The sequence below is a fragment of the Talpa occidentalis genome, unplaced genomic scaffold (assembly GCF_014898055.3).
Source record: "Talpa occidentalis isolate TD23 unplaced genomic scaffold, MPIMG_talOcc4v2.1 talOcc4.12, whole genome shotgun sequence".
NCBI classification, from domain to species: domain Eukaryota; kingdom Metazoa; phylum Chordata; class Mammalia; order Eulipotyphla; family Talpidae; genus Talpa; species Talpa occidentalis.
In genome coordinates this window covers 92,126,361-92,150,726 of record NW_023601212.1, presented here as the reverse complement: position 1 = coordinate 92,150,726, position 24,366 = coordinate 92,126,361, and the positions used below count along the sequence as shown (strand labels likewise).

The 24,366-nt window shown below is 55.3% G+C and overlaps 2 protein-coding genes across 3 annotated transcripts in view; one reads left to right on the top strand and one right to left on the bottom strand.

Moving 5' to 3' along the window:
- Positions 1–3,167, top strand: part of IQCK (IQ motif containing K) — a 92,798-nt gene extending 89,631 nt beyond the window's left edge. Inside the window, exon 9 of one of the 2 annotated variants that reach the window (XM_037507526.2) lies at positions 2,201–3,167. In XM_037507526.2, coding sequence (XP_037363423.1) covers positions 2,201–2,256 — 56 coding nt within the window. In that variant the 3' untranslated portion in view covers positions 2,257–3,167. The remainder of the gene's footprint in view (positions 1–2,200) is intronic. The other variant, XM_037507529.2, reaches the window with a different exon arrangement.
- Positions 1,925–23,916, bottom strand: GPRC5B (G protein-coupled receptor class C group 5 member B). The gene is made up of 4 exons (XM_037507525.2): positions 23,854–23,916; positions 14,924–15,937; positions 7,477–7,589; positions 1,925–6,153 (listed from the first exon to the last, which is right to left on the bottom strand). The coding sequence occupies exons 2-4, from the start codon at positions 15,927–15,929 to the stop codon at positions 6,109–6,111; spliced, it is 1,164 nt and encodes a 387-aa protein (XP_037363422.1). The 5' UTR covers positions 15,930–15,937; positions 23,854–23,916; the 3' UTR covers positions 1,925–6,108.
- Between the last annotated feature and the right edge of the window lie 450 nt (positions 23,917–24,366).

The following is a 24,366-nucleotide window of genomic DNA, read 5'->3' as shown; positions in this document are numbered from 1 at the left end:
CAGATTATGTCTCAACCTGCCTGAATATTAGTAGCAGGGGAGCCTTGAGTCAACACTGATGACTGATGCCCGGGCCCCAGACCGTTACATGACCGTGGTTGAGACAGGACACCACTAGGTTTCAGAGATTGCCCAGGGATTTGAGGCGGTCAGGGTTCACAGCCAGCACAGAACGGTCCAGCTGTAGCAGCATCCATCAGAGGCACTGGAGGGCTCCACCCCCAGCTTCTGACTTAGTAGGTCTGGGTTGGGCCCCTGGATTTGCATTTCCAGCAGATTCCTAGCTGGTCCCCCAGCCACACTTGGAGAACTTTCTCAAGGCTCTGCTCTCCCCACAGCTCTGTGCTGAGCTGCTCACTCTGCTATGTCTCTTCCCAGCTCTGTGTCCAGTTGTCCGCCTGGCAATTGAAATCCACGGTGGAAACTGGCAAAAGCTACAAATCAGGAGCCTTCCCCCACCAGCAGTCAGTCATTCATATCTGGGGCACTATTGGATCAGCAGGTATTGGAAGAGCCCCTACCAAGGTGTGGCGCATCCTTGGCTAGGAAGGGTCATTCCTTGTCAGCTTCAACAGGGTTGAGATGTCTAGGGTCTCCCTGTGCTTACCCAGAGTTTCCATGGAGGTGGAACAAAGAAGTCTCCCATACATCGAAAACAATTAAAACAAAATTTCCAGTGAACACAAGCTCCACGTATTAACATTTTTCTGGTTTGAGTTAGTTATTAGTTCATGAATCCAAAAAAGTAATTATAAATGTTGCTGTTATTAAACATAGTAAAGAGGCTTTGGGGGACACCAACATTTCAACTTACCTCCTTGTTTGGCACCCGGGTGTTTTACACACTGCCAATGCCAGGATGGGGAGAAGGAGCGGAGGGGGACATGTACAACCCCCGAAACTGCAAGATCATGCATGGACGCTGAAATTGGAAATTGGCTTTCCTTGACCCCGGATCACTGTGGGGCAGATGAAGTGGCGCGGGCTCTTCGTCCCGCCAGCAGCCTCTGCCGCTGCCACTGCGGCCTTGCTGTCCTCCCAGGGTGCGCTGCCCACGTGTGATATGGCATGATTGCAAAAGGCGCGTGGAGCGTGAGCATGGGGTGTGGCCATATGTAAATACGGACACCTGGGTTGAGAAATAACACCGGGGCTCGGGCCTCGGGTGCTGCCTGCCTGCCTCCCTGCCTACTGGTCTGCCTGCGTCCCGTCCCCTGATTGAGCACTAGTGACATGTTAGAGGTACCAGGCTCCAAAATTCTCTTCTCGTTTGCCTGAATCAACCATGAACCTGCCCAGCCTGGGATGGTTGCACAACAGTCACCATGACCAGGAACCCTGGGTGGTCTTTGTTCAGCCGTGTGCAGGCTGGGGAAACACCTGCAGTGTGCGTGAGGCTGTCCGTGCTGCCCTGGTCTCTGGGAGGTCAGGACCAGTGCAGGGGACAGGCCGGACGGAAGGAAACCTCTGCCCTATGTGGTAGCAACCCCGAACTCCTATCTGCTGGAACATTGCTCTCCACAAGTAGCCAGAGCCTGTGACCTGTCTCAAAACACCCTTTCAGGCATCACTATCCCTGGCAAGTGCTTGGACACTAGAAGCAAAGACTTATCAAAACAGACGGGGTCTTTCCAAACATTCCCTCCCCCACCCGGCCAGGGGGCTGGATTTCCATATTCCTGGTGGGAGAGACCTCTGAGTCTCATTTGCCTTACAAATAGTGCCTTGCTGTGTTCAGCCAACCTTCCTGTTTGGCCAACTCAGGAAATCACCGGGATCACATTCTGGTCCAGACAGTGAACAACTAGAAAAGATTCTCTTCTGACCTTGTGTTGATCCCAGCGCCACCTGAGATTTTAATTTGGGCTGGTGGGAGTCCGGGCAGGGTAGTGATGACTGGGTTGAGCGGAGAGCCCGGAATCTGTCATCACCTTTAGCCAAACTTCCTTCGGTTCCCCCGGCCTACAGAGCACACTCTGACCTTCTGAACTGAGTTAAGAATGGCCATGAACTCTGCGCGAAGTGGAGCACGACAGCCCTGTGTCCTGCCCAGGAAACTGGCTGGGCCAGAACCACTGTAGGCGCTCAGCAGCAGGCTTTGGTGCCACCGCCCTGCACGCATCCGAGTTTGCAGTTTCCAAGTGACCAGTCTGTCCAGGAACGTACATCCGCTCTGACTATCTCTCTCATTTCTTCACAGTGAAATGCAAGATGGAGGATGATGAGGGGGCTTCGGCGGCGATTCCCCCACCGTAATCACTCTTGCCGTCTCTTCGCCTCGGTGTGCCAAGGAGCTCAGGCAGGAAGATGGCCAAAGTATGCTCTCGCTGTGGTGACTTATGCACACGAATATGGAATCTTTCCACACACCATGGAATGTGTAGGCAACAGGCCTTAGTGCAAACAATATACAGGAAAGTTCCAGGCTAAACTTTCTGCATTTCCCTCAAATTTTATTCTTTCATCCATGTATTTCTTCCAGAGCATTCTCCACCAACCATCTCTAGTTCCTCAGACATGAGGTGCTTGAGTTTCCACTTTCCCACTTGTGGCCATCTCTGCCAAGATCCGTATTTAAATTCAGGTCCCCAAATCTGCGGTGGTTTTATTTAGTGAGTACTCTTTTTGTGAAAGACACTACCCCCCTCAGCCCCCCAGTCATTTCCAAAGGCGACCGGCCCTTCATTTTTATTGCAAACCCACAAGATGAGACATTTAGCCCAGACAGAAATCACAGACAAAGGGTTTTTGTTGCCTGGGCCCCAAAGTATTATAGAAAGTTCCTCATTTGATGGGTAACTTATGACCCTCATTTGTTCTGCGGTTGGCTGTTAACCAGAACTCCCCCATTCACAAAGCCGCAGACTGAGCCTCCAAGCAGATGGAAAGCTAGAAGTTATACTGGGCTGTTTGGACAAGTTACCACACGTCTTAAGTAAATAGGAAAGCCTTTATTTTTTGTGTTAAGAACAGCATTTTGAAAATAAAACCTATCTGCCCATGCTTTACAACCTTTTAAATTTGTAATATTTATATACAGTCATTTATGATACACATTGATTGTCTTCAGATTTCTTTAACAACTTTTTTTAGGAGAATGCAACAGTCAGCCAGGGGAGGATAAAGGTACATTATAAAACACACATGAATACATTTAATAAATATATATTATCTATCAAAAACGAGCCTTAGCTCTTTCTCATTGAATAAAAAGCACCTGCCGAGAACTCCGGGAAGCTGGTATGATCGTTGCATCATCGGATTATAAGAGCCACAATGCTCCCTTCATTTTGCGGTTCAACTCAGCCTTGGCTAAGCAAGAAGACCACCCCACATTTACCCTTATTCAGGGAGCCCTGACAGAATCTCTAAGAGCACGGACTTCAACAACCAAATCGAAAACCCATGACCCAAGAAAGAACTTTCTAGTTTGTCGGTCCTCCAAGCTGATGCCCTCACTGCCCACCCTTCGGTCCGGTGAAGAAATCCAGAACAGAATGAGCATTTTCTATTAAAAGGGGGGGCAAGAGTGGCTGTTATAGTTCCAAGGTGATTTTAATAACCGGACACAGGAAGACTTGTGCTTTCAATTAGGTATTTTGATCACAGATGCTTTCCGCCAGGCTCATTTCCCCCAACAAGTCTTGTTTACATAAACAGATCTTCATCAGAGGTGCTATTTAACTTCGTATTTCCACTTTGCTCCGTGGGGGCAGCTGGCTGCCACAGTCTCTTGGTAAAGGTGTCTCTTTGTACCTTTCAGGTGAAGTTCTTAGAAAAACAACAGTTCTCTGTCCTGCACCCTCTCTCCACCTCCCCCTGGATCCCAAGGGCACGCGGCCTACTCTAGACCTTAAAGCCAAAATAAAACAAGACCCAGAAGCGCAATGAAGTATCAGCGATAGAAATGAAAAAGGTCTCATTAAGTGAGGTTCCCCCTGGCTCCAAGCTGGCTCCATCTCGAAGGTGGTGGAACGCACTTTCCACTGACAGCCACTCGCGCTGCGCTCACCTTATGTGCCTGGGCCACCAAGAGCTGGGAGAGACAGCGATGGTGAGAATCGCCCCCTTCTGCAAGGGGGGGCTCTTGCAGACCGAGTCACTGATGGTATCAGAGAGCTCCAAAGGACTCCAGAGAGCGGGGCTGAGCAACCATTTCCTGGCACGAGAATGTGTAACGCTGTCGTTTTTCACCAGACTGGACCGAGGCACTGGGAGAATTCTGTATTTGCAGAATACTAAGCGTGCATGCAGCGCCACCCCCTGCCCCCACCCCGGTCTTGGCTTCTTACTCCTCCCTCCCCAATACTCCAAGTGTGCAGTGCTCCCCAGTGCTCCCGGCACAGAGGGCTGGAGTCTGATGCTCTAAAAGCAAGCACATGCTCCGGGCAGGGGCAGGCAGCTTCCCGGGGGTCAGGTAGGGCCAGCGTGTGCATGCCGTCGCCCCCCCCCTCAGCGTGGCCGACACAGGGAAAGCGCTAGCCAGCGGGAAGACGCCAAGGAGGGTTAGGGGATGGCCAGACTGGCCTTGTCCCCCAGCGCTGGGCAAGGATGCGGGGAGGGTGAGGACGGGACACAGCAGACTAGGGCCTCGAGAAAAATCAGAAGGTTTATTAAAACATACTCAGCTCTGACATACTGGCTTATGAAGAGGTCAGTTTCCCCTCCCCCAAACACTAACCTTTTTCATTTGCTTTAAAAGGTTAAAGGCTTATGGGTTGTTTTATAGAAAAAACAAGCAATATAGTCATTAGAAGAGACACAAAAGGTCGCACCCTTGCTTATACATTCCGTGCCGTCAGGTTAGAACGCCTTGCTTGGATCGTTACTAGCAGTTATGCTGGCCAAACAGTGCAGAGGACATGGGCTTTGATGGCCGAGATGTTCGAGATGCCAAATAACAGAGGGATGATTTGCTGAGGACAGATGGAAACCATGAGCAGAAGTGATGGGCTTTGAAGAGGAACTTTTTCATGGAACTTGCAGTAAACCAAGACAGAAGTGCTCCCCAGACCGTACTCCCCAAAGCAGCAAGAAACCCTTCGTGTGCTCCACCCCACCCTGGAACTGTCACTAACCAAGATCCAAGACCACTCAGCAGGCCAGGCAGCCACCAGGTGTCATCTCTGCGCCCTAAGGGCACCGCCGGGCAGCCCACTACCACACACGTCACGGAGGCCCGCCCACCCAGGAGGGCTTTAGGCTTTTGTAATGAACATGGGGTACACTTGGCAGGGGCTTAGAGGAGCACTGGTGAGTGCGGGCAGAGGAGACCACGAAGGGGCAGGCTGCAGGCCCCCCCAGGGAGGGAGGTACTGGCTTTCCTGTCATAGACGCTGGAGCAAAGCAGCCCACAGAAGGAACAGTGGCTGGTCACCACCTTCTCAATGCGATGGCCCCTTCAACTCCCAGGTAGCCTCCCCTTCTTTGGCACATGCCAGGGCTCCTCCACCACTACTGGCTGGAAAGCTTACCCCGTGAATCTGTTGGGGCCCACCTTGGAAGGAATCACACCCACAACCTCCTCAACTGCTCCCAACCCCCCTGAAATGTGCAAACCAACAAGCAAGGCGGTGGAAAGGTCCCCAACAGTCCTCAATGAGACGGTCGTCTCCAAGAGACCGCCAGGGCCCCCCACTTGCCGGGGTGGGGTGATGGGGTCGGGACGGCCAGAGTCAACCAACACCGGCCAGGCCCACCAGCTGTGAACTTGGTTCTGTTCTACTCCCAGAAGGAGCAACAGCCCTCCCAGCCACATTTTCCAGTGAGCCTAATACTATTTGCAATTAGCTTTGCTTTAGTTTGCAGGGATCGAGGGATCGAGGTTGGCTTGGTGTTATGTGTGTGCGTGTATGCATGTCTGTGCGTGTGGGTGTGTGTGTGTGTGTGTGTGTGTGTGTGTGTGTGTGTGTGTGTAGGGCAGTCGGTGTTAGCCTTTCAGTTCAGCAGTGTTCACATTTACACGAAATCCCCTTGTCTAGGGTTTCCAAAGCTCCTGGCTGCGAGGCGGCCTGGTTCGGCTACTGTTACCGATTTCTCCCTCAAGAAAGACACAGCCAGGGAATAAAATCGGTAAGAGAGATTCTTATTCTCTGCAACTTAAGTCTTTCACCAGAGGTGTCGTCCAGTGTAACTTGGCGGAGCGGTTGGGATCTGGAAACAAGGATAACACACTAAGAACTCTGTGCTGGCAAAGTCAACCTAGAAACCAAGTTTAATTAGCACACCAGTTACGTCACCTGACTTTCTCCTCACAGACAGAGTCCTTCCCAAGGAGAGCAGCTCTCCGCGTTCGGGGAAGGTCATGCCCCTTCCCCGGCGCCACCACGCACCCAGATGAGCAGGCTTCCTTACCCAGAAACCCACAGCCCTTTCTAGGTGGAGGCTTCCATGCTCACTGGCCTGGAAAGGCCCACTGGGGCACAAGAGCAACGGGGGGCGGGGGGAGGTGCTGCTTTTTCACATACTGATTGTAACACACAGGATGGAGGCTTTTTCTAGCCCCCAGAAGGCCCAGGGAGGGCCGGGGGTCTTCAGAATGTAAACCTGTTCGTCTGTTTGTCTTTGAGCATGTGGTGGCCCAATGCCACGTGGCCAAGCAGCACCTTGCCTACCCCTTGAGAGGAAGACCCAAGTCCCTCCTGAGATCAAAGAACATCCCTGAGTTAACATTAAAAAAAAAAAAAGAAAAAAAAAGAAAGAGAAAGCTCAGGTTGAGTTATGGAACTGGCACATGACACAGAGGATGGAAGCCAGTGCACAGACGTCGGCGGGCTGATGCGTTGTTTCTGGAAGAAGCATGTAGCTATGTTTGGAAATTAAACGTGGGAATGAGAGCGTGTCTTTGGATTGCTGGAGGAACAATGATGTCACTGCACGGAGGGAAAACAGAAAGGATGACAGCTCTGCTGAAGGTCTGTTTGGCATCAGATAGTAAACCGCAGCTTGGACAGTCAGTTCTTTGAGGGAGCGAGAGCCCCGCGTCAGTTTCTGAAGACCTCTTTGAGGGAGTCGGGCGGGGGAGGACCCAGTACCCGACGGGGGAGGGGGGGGGCGGGGGGGGCGCAAAGAGGGGGCCAGGTGGGGAGGGGTGATAAACTAGGCTAGGTGGTTGCAAAAATCTGCCGGGATTTCCCAATTCTGGGCTTTTTCTATAAGTCACCTGCCAGGAGAGAGCTGGGCTACCTTCTGTATCACGGAAGGCAAACAAATGACGGTACCAGACCCCCCCCCAAAATAGGGTCTCTTCCAAATGAATCTATACATGGTGAACTAAGTGTGAGTGGCTCTAGTGTGTGGAGAAAGGGGGAGCAGAGAAAGAAGAGAGTGGAAGCATCACATGCATTCTAGCTGCCGGGGTGTCGACAGGACCCACGGTCTCTGCAGCCTCCACCGAGCAACGTGTCCCCGTTGAAGCTGCTCCCCGACAGGGCCGCTCTGAGCCTGGCCGCCCGCACATCACCTCTTGATACTTACAGTCCCACCGTTGAGCACAACGGCCATCTCCGTCGGCTGATACACGTTGCTTCTGAACGGGGCGCTGGGTCTGTTCCCCAAGCTGCCGTTACGAAATCCTGCCGTGCGGAGGGCTGGCGGGGGCCGGGAGCCGGACACAGCAGCAAAACAAGACACAGTTTTGTTTTCTTCTCCTGCATCCACATCATGCTCTGGGCACACATTCCCCACCGCCCCCCCTCTTTGTCACAAGCTGATTCAAAACAAAAGTCACAAAGGAGCTTTGTTCTCTGGGTCTGCTGGAGCTGGGGCCTGACCCCTTGGCTCCCTCTCGGTGGGGCTGGAAGTTTGTAGAATCCAGGGCACAGGCTGCTTTCAGGGGGTTGGAGGCCGAGGGCTGAGGCTCCACGCTCCCCTACCCCCTCGGCCCCCTCCCCCACCAGGCCCGGGGAGACAAGAAAGCACCCCTCAGAAGGTCTCCCTGGACAAAAGCCCTCCTCATGACAGAATCCCAAGTATGTGAAGTTCAACACCACACGGACCCCACGGTGGGCTGTTTCTGGACACACAGAGCCGGAGAATCCTGACAACGGGGTTGTCTCCACAGGAGAATGACAGGGAAGAGGGCAACATGGGGACCCCGATCGCACGGGTAACTTCTAGACAGGGGACAAAGGCAATCCTAAAGCAGAGGTGGCAAGATCTGTCAGTACGTTTCACCTCCCAGAGGGGAAGGGCATTTCTTCTTTGCCGCGTGCTTTTAGAGATCTGAATATCCTGGGTTTTGGTTTTTTGTTTTTTTTTGGGTTTTTTTGTTGTAAAGGAAAGCCAAATGACATAAAAAGGCAGAGGGAGCTTAAATGCACGTTGCTACGTGAAAGAAACTAGCCTCTGTGTGATCCCAACTATAGTATTCCGGACAAGGCAAAACCATCAGACAGTGAAAAGTGAGTGGGGATTGGGGGTCGGGGGGAAGGGAGGGATAGGGGAGCTCACGTATTTTTAGGGCAGTGAAACTGCTGTTCCAACCCACAGAGCTGCCCAAAAAGTGACCTTTAAAGTTAACATAATAAAGTGAACATTATGCAATCTAGTTAATAAGAATGTATCAATATTGATTCACAGGCTGCAACAAATACTGTAACACTAAATCAAGTTGCTGTAACAGGGAAGCTGGGGAAGGAACATTTGGGAACTCCTTGTCCTTCCCATTCAGTTTTTCTGCAAACCTAAAACTGCTCTAAAAACAGTCTGTTAAAAAGCAATAAAGGGGGGCCTTCCTGGTGGTGTAAGGGGTTAAGCGTATCCATCCGCAAATACTGCAGCAGGAGCTAGATCCACGGCTACAGGGCTACCCACGTGGCGCGGCAGACCTCTCCAGTGTCGCCTGCTGCTCCCCTCAGAGGTGTATTTCAGTCGATCTGCCTGTTCTGCTCCCCACTCTGTCTCTGGTGGATCGTCTCACCCCCCACACCTCTGGCCTGTACCCCAGTTCTTATATGCATGAATAAATGAAATCTTAAAAAAAAACAAAGTACAAGATCCAGCAAAACCAAACAAATCAAAAGTCTGTCTCACGGTGGGATAGCACCTTCATTATCTGCATTCTCATCAGAAGCACTAAGCTTGCTTTGCTAAGAAAAGCTTCCCTTAAGTTCTTTCCTGCAAGGTTCGTTTATCTGTGTAAAAAAGAAGCAAGAGAGCTTGAGATGTTTACAAGTTACTTGAGGCAGGACCAAAATCACCGTAGTAATACTTTAACCTGCAGAGAGGCCCAACCAGGAGCCAGCCACTGTGAAAAGACTATAGCAACTCAGTTTCACAGCACAATAGGAACTTTCATTATTTCCACTTTACATGGGGCACAGAGAGACTAAGTAACTTGCCCAAGGTCACACAGCTGGTCAGTGGCAGAACTGACATTGGAACCCAAACTGTTCTCGACTGTCACGTTATTGGCGCCCAAGATTATTCCCAGGCATCACAGTTCCTTGGGAATAACTTGAATTTAAGGGATACTCGGGGCAGCTCAGGCCAGGCTGGACCAAAGCAATGGCGGGGAATGGAAGTTCCAAGACGTGCTTAGGAAAACCTCTTTGGCTTCACCATCTCCAAGCCTTCAAGCAGCCCATACGTGCATTCTGAGCAAGGAGATGCCCTTCCTGGGATGGGACATGACAAGGGGGAGCCACGAGCAGCACCCGGGGGTGTGGAGGTAGTCCCTGGACCCTGGGGAGTCTCAATTCCTAGCCCACACCTGCTTGCAGAGAAGGGGGCCCATCAGCACTGTTTCGTTCACATGGCAGAGACCCCGCCAGCTGTGGAGGGGAAATCTGGCTTGGACACATTCTCCCCAAAGACAAAGGCGCGTCTGTACCGCTCATCCTGGGGGGGGCTTTAGCCTCTGGGTCCCTCTGCTGTGGTTGTTGTACTCTGGCAAAGTCTCCCTCCCTGCCTCTCTGCTCGACAGCTCACCCCCCCCCCGCCCTGCTCCCCCTCCCACTTTCTAGTTGGTTGCAACCTTCTCCCGGCCTTGATGTAAGGATGTGAGTTAGACTTGGCCAAATGGATCATCACACCTTCCTGGCCACTGATTGGTTCAGAGGAGGGGATCAGTTCTGATCAGTGCTAACCCTGGGACCTTTGCTCAAGCATTCTGGAAAATGTTCCACTTTTCAGCTGGGACTCTGCGAACCTAGAGGGGTGGGCTGAGATAGAGACCAAATGTTGTCATCACTGGAACCTCCTAGATCTAACCTATCCTGAAGCCTGATCTCCAGTCCATTCTTTTGTTGTTGTTGTTATTGTTTGGGGGTTTTTACTCACTTAAACAAATTCAAATCCTATTTAAAAAAAAAAAAACATTTATTTATTTATGCATACAAGAACGGGGTTACAGGCCAGAGGTGTGGAGAGTGAGAGGATTCACCAGAGACAGAGTGGGGAGCAGAACTGGCAGATCTACTGAAATACACTGCTGAGGGGAGCAGCAGGCAAGACAGGAGAGGTCTGCTGCACACGTGGGTCCCCTCCCTGGCCAGGCATCAAACTCATGCTGCAGTGGCTGCAGACAGCTTCACAGGCTGCGTCTTAACCCCTTGCACCACCAGGGAGGCCCTTAAATCCTATTTTTTTAAGCTACTGATAACTTCAAGATTCCTGACTAACACCCCACCCTGACCTGGGTCTGCGCTGAGAGGCAAGCAGGGCTGATGCATAAAGGGCACGCCACAGAAGTCAGAGTTCATAGGTTAAATGCCAGCCTTCTCCTGTCTAGACTCTGTAAGTGAGGCTAGAGTGGCCCAGCCCCAAAGCCCACTCATGGCCTTCCAAGGGGAAGCTAAGGGTCAGAGTCTACCCCTCAGCCCCAGTGAGGTCTGAGACTTGTCCTCTAACAGGAGAAAGAAGCTTCTTATCCCTTGCTCCTTGGAAGGGGAACATGGAATGCACCTTGTTAGCGCTTTCCAAGACGTGATCCAAGGTGCTACATCCTTCAGTGTATTTTCATCTTTATCACATACCTCATGCCTGTGGAGCCTTATGAACAAGCAGCAGGCTGCTGAAACCCATGTCTATCTGGGGTCTCACTTGGGGGATGGAGACACGGGGGCAGAGGCTGCTGGGGCTTGGCTGAGCCACAGGCCCGTCTGGGGAATTCCCTTCCCATCTCTTGAAGATGTCAGGAAAGAGAACCCACGGGCTGGCTGGTTAAGATGCAAGAGAAACAAGGTCAACTGCAGCTCCTGGGCAAGGCCCCCGATGGGGTCCAGTTCCCTCTAGTACAGACTGGCTGAGGCCAGCACCAAGGAGCATAACAGCTGCTCTCATGGGGCAAAGGGCATGCCCGGGGGTCCCTGATGGCACAGTCTGGAGCTAAAGCAATCAATCCTCACTGGGATGCCAACGGAGCCCCACCCTGTGACCTTCATGAGGCCTGGCTGTGCCTGGGGGGCACCCCGTCTGGTCCCATGTCAACTCTGGTGCACGCACTTCGGGATAATGCAAAACCAGGCTATTAAGAAAAAGGTCCCACAGCATCCAAGGTTGGCGAAGAAGCGTGGAAATGGGTCATAGAATTATTAAGGGGGAGCAGTATATTAAGCCATTGGGGGGGTACATCTGGGGGGGCCTTTCAAGGTAGAAAAGTGCATTCTCTTTAACTCACTGTGCTCGGTAATATTTTTGTCAGGAGTTTATTGATCGGAAAGCACAAAGATGAATGGATCAGAATGTTTGTTGCAGTCCTATTGACAGTGGAGACCCAGACACAAGTAGAAAATTCTCCAGCAGATGAGAAAAATAAATGATGGTGCCCAAGGGCAGCCCCGCCTCCTGCAGAGGATACTGCGCCTGCAGCAGAGCCCTGGACCGGCCTCTGTCCCCACCGAGCGTGGGCTGAGAACGGGCGCTGCAGGGCGCCACCTCCATCCACAGTTTCAACCTGGTTGCACCCGCAGGCCTCAGTGCACTCGGAGGCCCTGGTGGTTTTACACAGCTGCCTACGTGTTTCTAGCGTGCAGCAGAGTCGACCCACTCTGGGCCTGTTGGGGGAAGGGACTGGAGGGGAGGGAGACTGTGGGCTCACTGCTCACGGAGGGGGGTCTCGAAGGCGTGGCAGCTGCCAACAGTGCCAGTGGGCAGTGGGCTTTGAGCAACTTTTACGATTTTACTTGCTGAGCCCTCGGTAGGACCACTGTGGATCTTTCACCATCAGAAAGAGGAAGAAAGCGCTACTTTGTTTGGGAAAAGAGGGAGCAGGAAAGACAACTTACTTGGCTTTGGGATGTGTGAGTGTGAAGAAGGGGGCTTGGGTGCCTCTCAGAGCACCCCCCACTCCCTGTGCCGGCCCTGCCACTGCTGGTACCGACCCGGGTCCCAGATGCCTTTGATCCCTGGGTCTCACATGGATGGAAGCAGTGGCTGCATTTTTACAAGGGTGCAAGTCACAGGGGAGAGATGCAGCTTCCCCCGCTGCCCTGCTCACACCCTCCGGGTGGGCTTGAACTACTTTTCCCACCTCTGGACCTCAGTTTTTTGTAAAATGGGCCCGATAAACTCTCTTAAGCGCAGGGCTGCCCTGACTCACAGGGACACTAGACATGGTGGAAGGGGAGGCGTGCCCTGTGGCAGCGGCAGGCATGTGGACCAGCTGCCTGGGTTGTACCCTGCTCTCGTGCAACTTGCTTGTCAGCTCTGCGCCTCCGTTTCCCATCTGCAAAATGGACCTTGCTAGGTTGCTGAAGGGACTGAATGAGACTGGTCACTAAAGTGCTCGGCATAAGACCCAGTCCAGGGAGGCTGGCTGTCTTTTCTTTCGAAGGTGCTAAGACTTGGGTAATCATGGCGTCCCCACTTCACTGCAAGGAAACTGCCACCAGCTTCAGCAACACTGGTTCTTAACCTTCTGGGGGGTCACAGATGGGCTCTGAGAATGTGAAGTGATAGACCGATCTCCCTGAAAAACATGCATGTACAGGAGACCCGCATCACTGTGAGGGCCTAGGGGAGTCCAGGGTTCTCAGATACAGAGGATCTTGTTCCAGAAGGAACTGGGAGGAGATGGCTCTGCCAGGACCCCAGGAACTGGCCAGCTCCTGGCCTCTGCTCATCAGGCCTCCAGAAGGGCCCTCTGGGCTTCCCATGATGATCCCCATCCTGATACCCATCTTCTGGCAATCGGGGGATCCAGCCCCACCAGAGTCACTGCTCATCCCTGCCAAAGCCTTCGACAAACCTGGGTTTGTTGGCCCAGGGCTTTCCAGTAAGAAGGGAGCAGCCCTACTCTGACCTGGGGCCACAGGCTCTCCCTTCTTTGGGTCTGAGCAGGAGCAAAGGTGCAGGAGGCTGGGCCCAGCCAGGTGTGGGGAGGGTGGTGGGTGGCCTTGGAGGATCCATTGGATGCCCTCTGTACCCCTGACCTCTCCTGGAGGGGATGGGCAGGATGCTCTTGGCACTCCACCCGGGAGCCTGGACTGGTCACCTCCAAGCTCGCTGTCATTGGGCGAGTGATGAATGCTCTCGCAGCCCCCAGTTAGCCCCCATTTATAAGATGGGGACAATAATAGCATCTCTGGATTCAGCAGAGGCAAAGACTAATGCAGATTAAGGACTTAGAGCAGTGCCTGGCACTTAGTGTTCAATAAACCATCACTATCCCAGGCAATAATTACTACTGCTGCGATTATTATTATGATTATTGTAGCCTCTGATTCATCTTCAGGTAACTGAGAAAAGGCAATTTTTTTTTAACCTCCCGTGTGGGGACCTAGCCGACTCACCCTAAGTACCTGTTCTGAGGGACACATCGCAAGCATCGAGAGCAGGGGACCCCATCCTCTGGGCTCACCATGGAGTCCTGCTACAGCAGCGGATGACAGCTCTGTGTACCCAGAAAACCTGCACCCCAAGAACCCATTAGCTCCCTGCTTTCCTGCCTCAGAAGCCAGTGGAACTTATTCAGCGCCATTTACCAGGGTAGTGGGGGCAGCTGGGACAGTGGGGGATGGCAGAGATGCCACAGCCTCCTTCCTGGCAGGGCCGGGCCCCAGCTGCCCGCAGAGGTAGCTGGCTCATTAATGCTCTTGTTCTGGTGTTTCTGCATTCCCGGCTCATTGTCCAGGCCCTGTCTTTTGCAGGGACCACCTTGCAGCCTGAGACTTGGCGCGCAAGGAAACCACCTGCACGCCAAGTCTCAGGCTTTGCTTCGGAGGACCCCACAGAGGGAGGGATGGGTCCTTAGGCTACCGTCAGTATATTAGCTCTCACAACAGCTCTGTGGGGTACATTTTCTCATCGCTTCTATATTACAGATGAGAAGAACAGTCTCAAAGAGGAAAAGTAATTTGCTGGAAGTCACAAATCTAGGAAGTGACAGGCAGGATTTGAACCCTGATGTCTACCCCCTGGCCCAAATTCACACACTCTTGGTGAAGCGGGGGTGAGGTGGGGGTGGGTGGGTGGGGAATAGGAGCCTGTTCTCGCTATATTCCCTGCAGCCAATAGGCACACAGGCTGCAACTCAAACACCCAGGGAGGCAGGAGATTAATGGCAACATGTTATAGAGGCCAAGTCAGGGAGCAATAGGCCATGGTGGGGAGTGTGGTGAGCAAAAGTGGATCCCATCTAAAGGGGCAGCCACAACTCAGCGGGAGGTGAGAGGCAGGCCCTCCCAGCATACACTGACTCGTTCAAGTAGGCCCAGATCACTGCTGCTGCGGGGGAATGTCAGCCCCGCGTTGCCAGATCCGACTTTTCAAAAGAGCCAGAAGCCTGACTTTTATATTAAATTAGTGAGCAATTGGTAAAACAAAATGCCAGATAAAAATCTCCCTCTGGGCCGGCTTTAGCATAGGGGTCCACAACGGCGGGGCCCTGATCCGCCCCCAGGACCACCCACTCTTGAGAAAGATGAGCGATCTGGGGAGAAATGTCCCCGGAGCTCAACCCAGCGGGGCCACGACCCCTTACCTGCGTTATGTTCATCCATGGAGAAGGCCTTGTTCTCCATGTAGGTCCGCGGCAGCTGCACGTCCTCCTCGAAGGCCGTCTCCCGCATCCTCGGCTGCGACGTGTCGAAGTAGTTGGGTGTGTTTTCTTGCGGGGCAGGCAGAATGGCACAGTGGATCTCCGGGATGGCGTGGAAGATGACGAAGACCCAGCCGCTGGCCACCAGCGTGATGGCCAAGGTGGGGTCACCCCAGGTCTCCCCCTGGGGCAGCCTGGCGATGCCGAAGAGGTACATCGTCATCCAGGCCACCCAGATGAGCACAGACAGGAAGGCGGTGACCAGGATGCAGGCCCCGTTCTGCTTCCACTTCTTGAACTTGCCACAGAGCGTGAACAGGGCCAGCCCCAGGGTGGCCACGAGCAGTACCATGTCGTAGATGAGGGCCATCACGAAGTCCATGGGCTCGTAGGCGCAGGCCGGCTTGGCGTCCCGCAGCACCGTCAGCACCAGCCACTCGATGGCGATGATGACCTGCACCAGCATCAGACACAGCGCCACGCCCACCAGCTGCCAGCCCGTCGGGCTCTTGCCGTGGCGCACCAGCCTCCGCACGCGCCAGGCCTGGCTCAGCAGGCAGGAGAAGCAGAGCGCGAAGAGGACGCCCCAGAGGAACCTGCGCACCGAGCAGATAGTCTCATCCTCCCGGATGATGAAGGCGAACGTCAGCCCGAAGAGGCCCAGGGTCCCCAGGAGGAAGAGGAAGTGGAGGCCCACCGGGTCCTTCTTCTCCTTGTCCTTGATGAACGGCAGCCGCACCAGGAGGATGAGCATCAGGAGCAGCGTGATCAGGGCGCCCGCCCCTGCCACCGCCTCCACCACGATGCCCCAGATGGTGTCCAGGTCGCACAGGGACACGTACTGAGGGAGGAGGTCCAGCCCGCAGCCCCGGGACGTGCTGGCGTTCTCAGAGGCCCCAGAGGCGATCACGGAGAGCAGGAGGAAGCCGAGCACCTGGTGGGCTCTCATCTTTCTCTCTGACACCAGCAGTGGGGCAGACCAGCCAGGCATGGGGGAGATGGGAAGGGAAGATCAATTCATTGCAGAACTGGTACTCCTGGCTTCTTTAAGCAGACCCACCGCATTCATATCTGCTAGCCAGTGCGGTGCCCAGGGGCACAGCAAGGGGAGGCAGCCCTTCCTCGCCCAGCCCAGCCCGTGGTGTATATGTGGGGGGCTGGTTCCAGCTTCCATCTCTGCGCGGGGAGCCCTGTAGGAGTCTCTGGGCCTCGCTGGGCTCCCTGCAAGCTGGACTGGGCATAGTGGCTGCAGTGATGGGCTCACCCAAGTCTCCCTCTTGTCTCCCCCCGCCCCATCGCCCTCCAGCTCTCTCTGTTAACACACCTCTGACCCCTGGCATAGAAAACTACTCTCCTGCCCTGGTCTCAGCAATCACGTCATGCACTCTGACCTTGGCCAAGGTCACACCCCAGTTCTCTCCACTTGAGCCTATTTCTGAGCTCTAATCCCATCCCCGGCTTACTCTGTTTTTCCTTTCCCTCCTCCCTGCCCTTCACCATCGTGAGCTGCGGGACAGAGACACTGTCTTGTTCCTTGTGTAGACCAGGGTTACTCAGTTTGGGTATCACTGACACGGGGCCCTGATCCTTCTTTGTAGTGGGGCCCGGGGTGCACAGTGTGGGGTATTTGGCAGCATCCCTGGTTTCCACCCACTGGACGCTGTAGCATGCCCCTCCCCCAAGGGCATTGTCCCGGAAGCCCTTTAGACAAATGTCCATCTCTGCCTCCTCGCGAGTCACATCATGGATGAGTGCACTGATGTGGACTCCAGCACAGGGCGCTGGCATCAAGTAGATGCCAAGTAAACACCAAAGGGTGAGAGACGCTCCCCCAGGGCTCCTTCCTCCACTCCACAGCCACCAGCTCCTTGCCCTTGAGGGCAGCCTGGACTTCAGAAACCTTCAGCCTGAGCAGCGCTGCCACGATGCCCATTGCTGGGCATCCCGAGCTGGGCCTGCCGCCTTAGCTCCACCCACGGGTGAGGCTGTAACCAGCCACCCTCCTTGCAGAGCCAGCGGGCCCCTGGGGCTTCCTTAAGTAAATGCGGTATCGACCACCTCTCTCTGCGCCTATATGGGATCCCGTGGGCAGTTCCGATCCTGCCTTGGCTGTGAGGCCATCGACTGGGATAAATTATTGATGTCCTTGAATGAGAAGAAGCCTGGTCTGTGGGGACCGGCTCCTCTGCCTACAGATGAGCAAAGGCAGGCTCGGAGTGGAAGGCGTCTGGCAAGGGATGCTCCTTCCAAGAGCTTCCCAGCATCCCACTCAGGCAAACGAGGGGCAGCGGTACCCACTGTCCAGCCATGCCAGTCCTGGGGTATTACTGAGTTATTTATGCCATGTCTACACACCACCTGAGCTATTTATTTAACTGACCCCCCAAGCCCTTAGAATCTACTCACTTAAATCCTTATCTCTTGGACGTTTTTAGATTGCTACAACACAAGTGGCATACATATCGGGCATAGCCAATGTACCACCCTTTAGAAAAACATTGTCCTAGTCGGAGTGCTCACTACAAGGTCCTGTAAGCAAACTGGGAGTCAAAATAACGGAACCGGATGTGTTGGGACAAAATGCCATCAGCTTCCTGCCCCCCCCAAGCCCCCCCCCCCAGATTTTAATTCCCAGGGGTCCAGGTCTAGAGAGATTTTTGGTTGTCATAACTGGGGGGGGGGGGTTGCTGCTATTGGGTAGATTCTGGGGATGCTGCTAAAAATCCTACAATCTACAGGACACTCTCCCCACCCCCACGACAAAGAATTATCTGACCCAAGATGTCAGTGCCAAGGCTGAGAAGCCCTGGTTTATATACCTAAGGACAGCGCCGATGGCAAAGATGGCAGCCGTCAGTCTCAGAGCTGCAGCCATGTCCCTTTCTGGCCTTTTTTAGCTGCCTCCACTCACTCTCCTGGGGGGAAATTTCCTCTCTCCAGGCCTGGCTGCAATTTGGCTTCCCCGGCTCCTCCCCCCTTCTGATTGGACTCCCAACCACAATGGGACACCAATGGGGATGATGAAAACACCAAGATGGTGGCCAAGCTTCTGAAATTGTGCAGCAACCCCCTGGCTGGGGTCCAGGCTCACTCCCTTTTGACAGGGGAATGGATACACTCTTGCTTTCTGCTTTCATTCCTGAGGGTGGACACTTTCTTTCCAGAACAGCTGTTGTTTTTGTTGCCCAGCATCCATTTCTCCCACCTCTGAAAAGAGCTAGACTGTCCTTTAGAGAGCCACCTCAAGGCCCAGGGCCAAGCACCAGCACCTGACCTAGCCTGGCCAATCGGGGCATGTATGCTGGCCTTTGGCTAGAGTGACTGGCTGATGGGCAGGCACACAGCCTGGAACAGCTATGAGAAGCAGTCCTAGGATTTTTGCTGGAATTTACTGGGTCTTCTCTTTCTATTTGGGGTGATAAGCTCAAAGGAAAAAGGTCTGAGTTGGGAATATCTGACCCAGAAGAAATGGTCAAGTGATGGAGCAGAGTCCTAGTCCACTGAAGTCAGCTACCCTGGTCTCTACAGTTTCAGTGGCCAGTTAGCTGCCCACCCCCACACCTTTTTCCAATGAGCCAGTTTGAGCTGGGTTTTTATCACTCCCTAACGAAGTTTTATTCTTCCTCCTATATCATGTGACCACTTCTTCCAGAAAGTCCCCCTTACTTAATATCCAAGTATGTGGATGCAACCATTAGCAGCCTGTAGCTTTACTGGAGTCTGGTTGTCTCAAGTGGGTAATTAGCATTGCTAAGGGTGCCCATGAGGTGACAGCCACCCCAAGCTACAGAGCAATGTCCAGGATGGACAGAATGAAGCTGAGTTCAGCTCATGAAGAATTTCTGGGGGATTCAGAATTGCTGTGCAGTGTTCTATTACAACCACAGTAAAAATGACAGTAACGGTTAACCTTACAGTGTTGACTAAGCTCCAGGCATGCTGCTCTGAATTTCCCATGTATTAATGCCCTATTAGCACAAGGACACTAGGCGTGTAACCCCAAACTCTCTTGATCCCCATAGCACATACTGCTACTGTTACTATCTCTGTTTTACAGAAAATAAAAATAGGGAATTCAGTTGGCTTGTCCAAGGCCACACAGCTAGCAAGCAGCGGAGCCAGGAACAATGGACAATTGTTACAGGACTCTCACTACAGACCAGGGCTCTAGGAATGGCCCCTGGTGGCTCCTTTGCTGGTGAGTCTATCTAAATGAGGTTCTCCCTGCTCCCAGTACACCCGATGCCAGTACTTTTGATCTGTTTCTTTGCAGCATGTGCCACAATTTTCTATGATTTTATTTTATTGTTCTTTTGCTCTCCCCCACCCCGCAATGCCCAATTCCTGCCCGTCTTGTTTTGCACCGATTGCCCCCAGGACATGGCACATGGGCAGGCTCCTGAGCCACTGGCTGAATGAATGCATTCATAAATACGCTCCCCAAACCCTCACATCACCCCGGCAGGACAGGTGTTCTCATCGCCATCTTACAGAAGAGGGAACTGCGGGGCTGGGGGACTGAAGTCAAAGTGTGGTCCTCACACCGGCACCTGCAGCAGCTTTGCCTCAAAGTTCATCAGAAACGCAGACTCACAGCCGTCTGGGCTTCAGGAGTCCTGCCTCAAGTCCCAAGGATGCTCGGGTCTGCCCAGAAGGATGGGGGGAGCCAGGACGCGCCCAGTCCCAGCACCTTCCACCGCCTGCCCCACACCCAGCAGGAGGCTCATTGTCAGGGGCGCCCCATCCCGCTGCTGCATCAGCCACCTGGGGCCTCCCCCAGCCAAGAGCCGAGCAGCTACCAGGCATCTCAAACCCTACAATCCTGGATTAGGGGTTTCAAGTTAGCCGCCAGGCAAGACTGATTGGGATGGCATGAATATATGGAAACAAACCCGCGGGCTGTGGGCGTGCTGCTCCTCAAAAGGAGTAATGAATAAATGTGAACGGATGTGCAAGACTCGGCTCACATACTAATTACCTTCGCTGCCAGCCAGGCTCCCAGCAATGTTACTCATTCAGATGCACTTAAGTACACACACACACACACACACACACACACACACACACACACACCCATCCCCCTGCAGAGGGGCCAGAAGCCTCCGGCAGGTGGTGAAGCAGCAGGCTCCGTTGCTCGGCAAGCCGGGGCCTGCAGAGGCTGGGAAGAATGCAGGCAGGATTCCTACAAGAAGGACGGCACTGCCTGCCTGAAGGCCACAAGCGGGCCTCGGCCTGCTCCTCCACACGCCAGCCCAGACTCCCCAGTGAGACCTTCTGGCTTCAAGTCCTGTCCCTGCCACTTGCTAGTGCCCCCCGTGACCCTCCTTTTCCCCCCACTGCTGACTTAACCTTTCTGGCCTCAGTGTCCTCATCTGCAAAATGGGGGTGAGAATAGTGCCTGTGACTCGGGGTCATGAAGATTAAAATAACTGACTAGATGTCGGGATGGTGGCTAACATGCGGTCAGCACATATATAAAGAGCCTGTTAAATGAATCAAAAAGATTGGCAAACGCTTAGGTCGCCGGTGGGCTTTTTTGACTCTGCTTTTCCAAAGGTGTGGAGGTTGCTAGAGGACGCTGGAAGGGGGCTCACCCGGGTCTTTGTCTACCATTAGTTTCCAGCCTCCCCTATCACACCCAGCAGAGGTAGGTCTCCAGGGTTTTGAAGGGGAGATGCCTTTGGGGGATGTTCTACTCTGGGAACCCCCACATTCTCTTAATTCCCACTGCATGTACTAGAAGGGAGAGCTTCATTGTGAAGGTGGTTTTCCCCAGGGAGCCCAGGCCACCTTCCATCCTCTTAGAACCAGCATCCCCACATGCCCACCCATCCCTGTGAAAGGAGATACAAGGTGTACAAGACCGAATGCTGGGACACAGCATTCAGTCCAACCTTGTCCCTGCAGTGATAGCACAGCCCCAAGGGATAGATCAGAGGTATCTCCAACCCAGGGACCCTAAAGATGGGCGTGGGCGCTAGAGCAGGGAGGGACAGCAGTGACACTCATCAGTCTCCTGGAGGAGTGGCCACTTCAGTGGGAGGGAAGCCAGACAGAACTAAGGGGCACTGGGCATTACCTGACCTCGCTGACCCTCAGTCTCCTCATCTGTAAAATGAAGATAAAGATAGTGCTGCCTTCACCAGGTTGGCACGAAAACATGTGCACAGTATCGAGCACCAGGCCTGACACACAGGGAGCCCCGGGGCCTTGCTTTAAAAAGACAATCTTAAGGCCCATTGTCCATTTGGGTAAATAAAGGCAGACAGGTGAAGCAATGTGACCACAATGTACAGGCTAAGGCTGGGACTACAATCCATTTCTCCCAGCTCCTGACCCCAAAGTCTTTCTGCTGTACCCCTGGTTTAACTCCACCCCCAGGTCAGGCAGAGGGCCGGCCAGGCTGAGGCTGCAGTGTCTCCCCATGCACCCCAGCATCACTGTCTGCCCCAGCCCACTCCCACTGGGGCTGTGGCCGCCAATGCATTTCCTGCGCCTGCCTGATTAGACTGTTACAAGATTTTCTGACATGAAGCTCTTTCCCAGGCCGGCAATCCCACCGTCTGGCATCTTTTCCAAGTTACACCATCTAACACTGCCTGGAACACCGACCTATTTGGGGGCCCTCGCAGTTAATAACCTCAAAGGTTAGTAAATAGGGTTGCCAGAACACAGGCTCCGTGATGCATGAATATGCAAAGTGGCTCCGATCCTGTAAATAAAAGCAATCATTTAAATGCAAATTGCATCCTTGGCTGCCCGTTCCGGGGTGGATGGTTCTTCTAAGGCTCCCAGAGGAGAAAAGTGACTAACTCAGAAGCCCCAGGAAGCTCTGCAGGGAAGTGCTCCTACGGGTGTGGGATCAGAGTGGGGGCGGCCGAGGTGGACCAGGACTGTTTCAAAGCGGGGAGTGGATTTCAAAACCTGAGCCCCTTCTCATCGGGGCTGGCCAGCGCTGGCGGTCCCCACGAGGTGGTCAGAGCTCCTCCGGTGCCGGGCCACCCCCAGACGCAGGAGGAAAGGCTGCTTTCGGTCTCCCTGGTGAGGTCCGGGGAGCTTCTACAAGTCCGACCCCAGGGCTTCCCACCCCAAACGCTCCAAGGCTTCACTGGCCCTAGGAAAATAAAACCAAAACTCCTTCCACTGGCCCAGAAGATGGTGATCTGGCCGGTCCCAGCCATCTCCTCTCTCCCCCACCCCCATCGGCTGAGCTCCAGCCACAATGGCCTTTGTTCAGCTTCTCTAAGCTCTTTTCCACCTCCAGCCACCTCCGCGGGGCTCTGTCCCCCAGAGATCCCCCAGTGGCAGCCGCCCCCCAACCTTTCCGGGCTTCACTCCATGGTCACAACAGCCTTTTCTTATGCACAGGGACCCTCCTCACTTTCTTTTACAGCACCCGGCCTTACTTCCCCGGCAGCTTTCATTCCAGTGGGAAGTTACAGCGACTTCCTATGCATTTACTCATCTAGCGCTGGTTCATCCAGCTCCCACCCCAAGAGGGGCTCCTGCACTCCCCGCACCGGAGTGTCCCAGAGCCAGCGCCGCAGCTGCACACTCCCCGAAATAAACCACCCAGCAAAGCCTCGCAGCTCATCTTTCTAACAAGTCGCTCCTCTCGCTGCCTGTGCCCCAGATGGCGACTCCTTCTCCCCTGCAGCTCCTCAGCGCCGCGCACCCCTCCCTTTTCAGATGCAGACCCGGGACCCACAAGCAGGGTTCAGGCCAGTCTAAATACAAAGCCCGCCCGGAGGGCTCCCGAGCCACAGAGGCCGCTTTGCATCCCATTTGCATGTTGTTTGCCAGCAGTTTCACTCCGACGCTGACTCCCCGAAAGCCCCCACCCCATCCGAGAAAACTTCCGAGCCAAGGTCCCTCGGCTCAAGTTCTCCCGCGGTTGGGCCAGGTCCCTCCCCCACTTTTCTGGTCTTTGCGGGACCCCCCGCTTTTCCTGGTCCTGGCTCAGGTGCCCCCGTGCCGGCGCAGTCTGGCGGCCGATGTGGCGCGTGGGCCGGGGCCCGCCGGGGACGCGCTGCCCGCCACGCTCCAGGGGTCTTTGTCCGCGCTCCAAGGAGCCGCCCCCTTTAACAACGGGGGGCAGATGGGGGGGTTGGCTAGGCCTGGGCGTGACTGGGCAGGGGCCGGGTAACGCAGGCACGAGCTGCGCTGGCGCCGTCCTCGGTGGCAAGGTCGGTGTCCCCCTCCCCGGCTGGTTAACCAGCTCCCCAGGGCCGAGCCGCGTGCAGCTGTGGCGAGCCCTGCTCCCTGCTGAGGGGGACGCGGCACAGGCTCCGTCCTCACCTCGAGCCCGGCCGGGAGAGGAACGCCAGCCCACCATTGTACGCAGCCGCTCCTTCTCCGCGCCCCAGCCGGGGCGCTCGGCGGCCTCCCTTCTCCCGCAGTGACCCCCCCCCACGCCCCGTCCCGCAGGACGCGCCACAGTCGGCTGGAGCGTGGCCTCTAGCCCCTGCGGCAGGTGCTGCCGCGCACCCCCAAAGCCCGGCCCCTGCGCCCCGGGACCGGTCTGTCCTGGCTGCTCAGCCCCAGGGGCTTGCCACGAGGTCCCTTCCCCCAGAACCGCCCCAGCCCCTCGCGACGAGCCCCGGCACCGCCGCGCGCGCCTCCTGTCCCTGCCGGCCCGGCTGCCCTTCCCCTGCGGTCGCCCCAGACCTTCCGCAGAGCCTGGGGCTCCCCCCGGCCCGGGGTCGCCGCCGCTGCCCTCCCGCGGCCCCGCGGTCCCGGCCCCGGCTCGCCCCTCCCGCGGCAGACCAGCCCCGGGCCAGGAGGAGCAGCGCTCCGGTCCTCCAAGTCCACGGCGGGAAAAGTTTCTGGGGTCTCCGCAGCGCCCCCAGCCCATCGGCGCGACTCACACTCACCGACGCCCGCGGTCCCGCAGCGCCGACGCTCCCGCTGGCCCTCGCCCGAGTCACATCTCCGCAGCGCCGCGCGCCCCGCCCGCGCGCCCGCCCGGCCTCACTGCATCGCCCTCCCGAGTCGCAGCCGCCGAGGCGCCCCCTGGCCCGCCCGCGCCTCTGCGGCCGCCGCGCCCCGCCCCGGACGGCCCCGCCCCCAGGGCCTCGGCCCCGCCCCGGCCGGGGTCCCGCGCGCTCCGCCCGGAGCCCCGCGCCCGCCGCGCCTGCCACCTGCGCGAGCCTCTCCCCCAGCCGGGAGCGCCGAGAAACCCCCCTCCGCGCCCCAAGTTCGGGGAGACGCCGCTCACGGCCGCAGTCCGCCCGCAGGCGGTCCAGAAGCGCCGCTCACGCCGGCGGGGGTGTCACCCACGAGGCTCCCAGGGTAGGGGCTCCCCGGGCCCCGCACGCTCTCCAGCGCGGGTTCATGGCAATAACGGCCCCCGCCTGCCCCCGCCGGGTGCAGCAGCCAGGGGCATC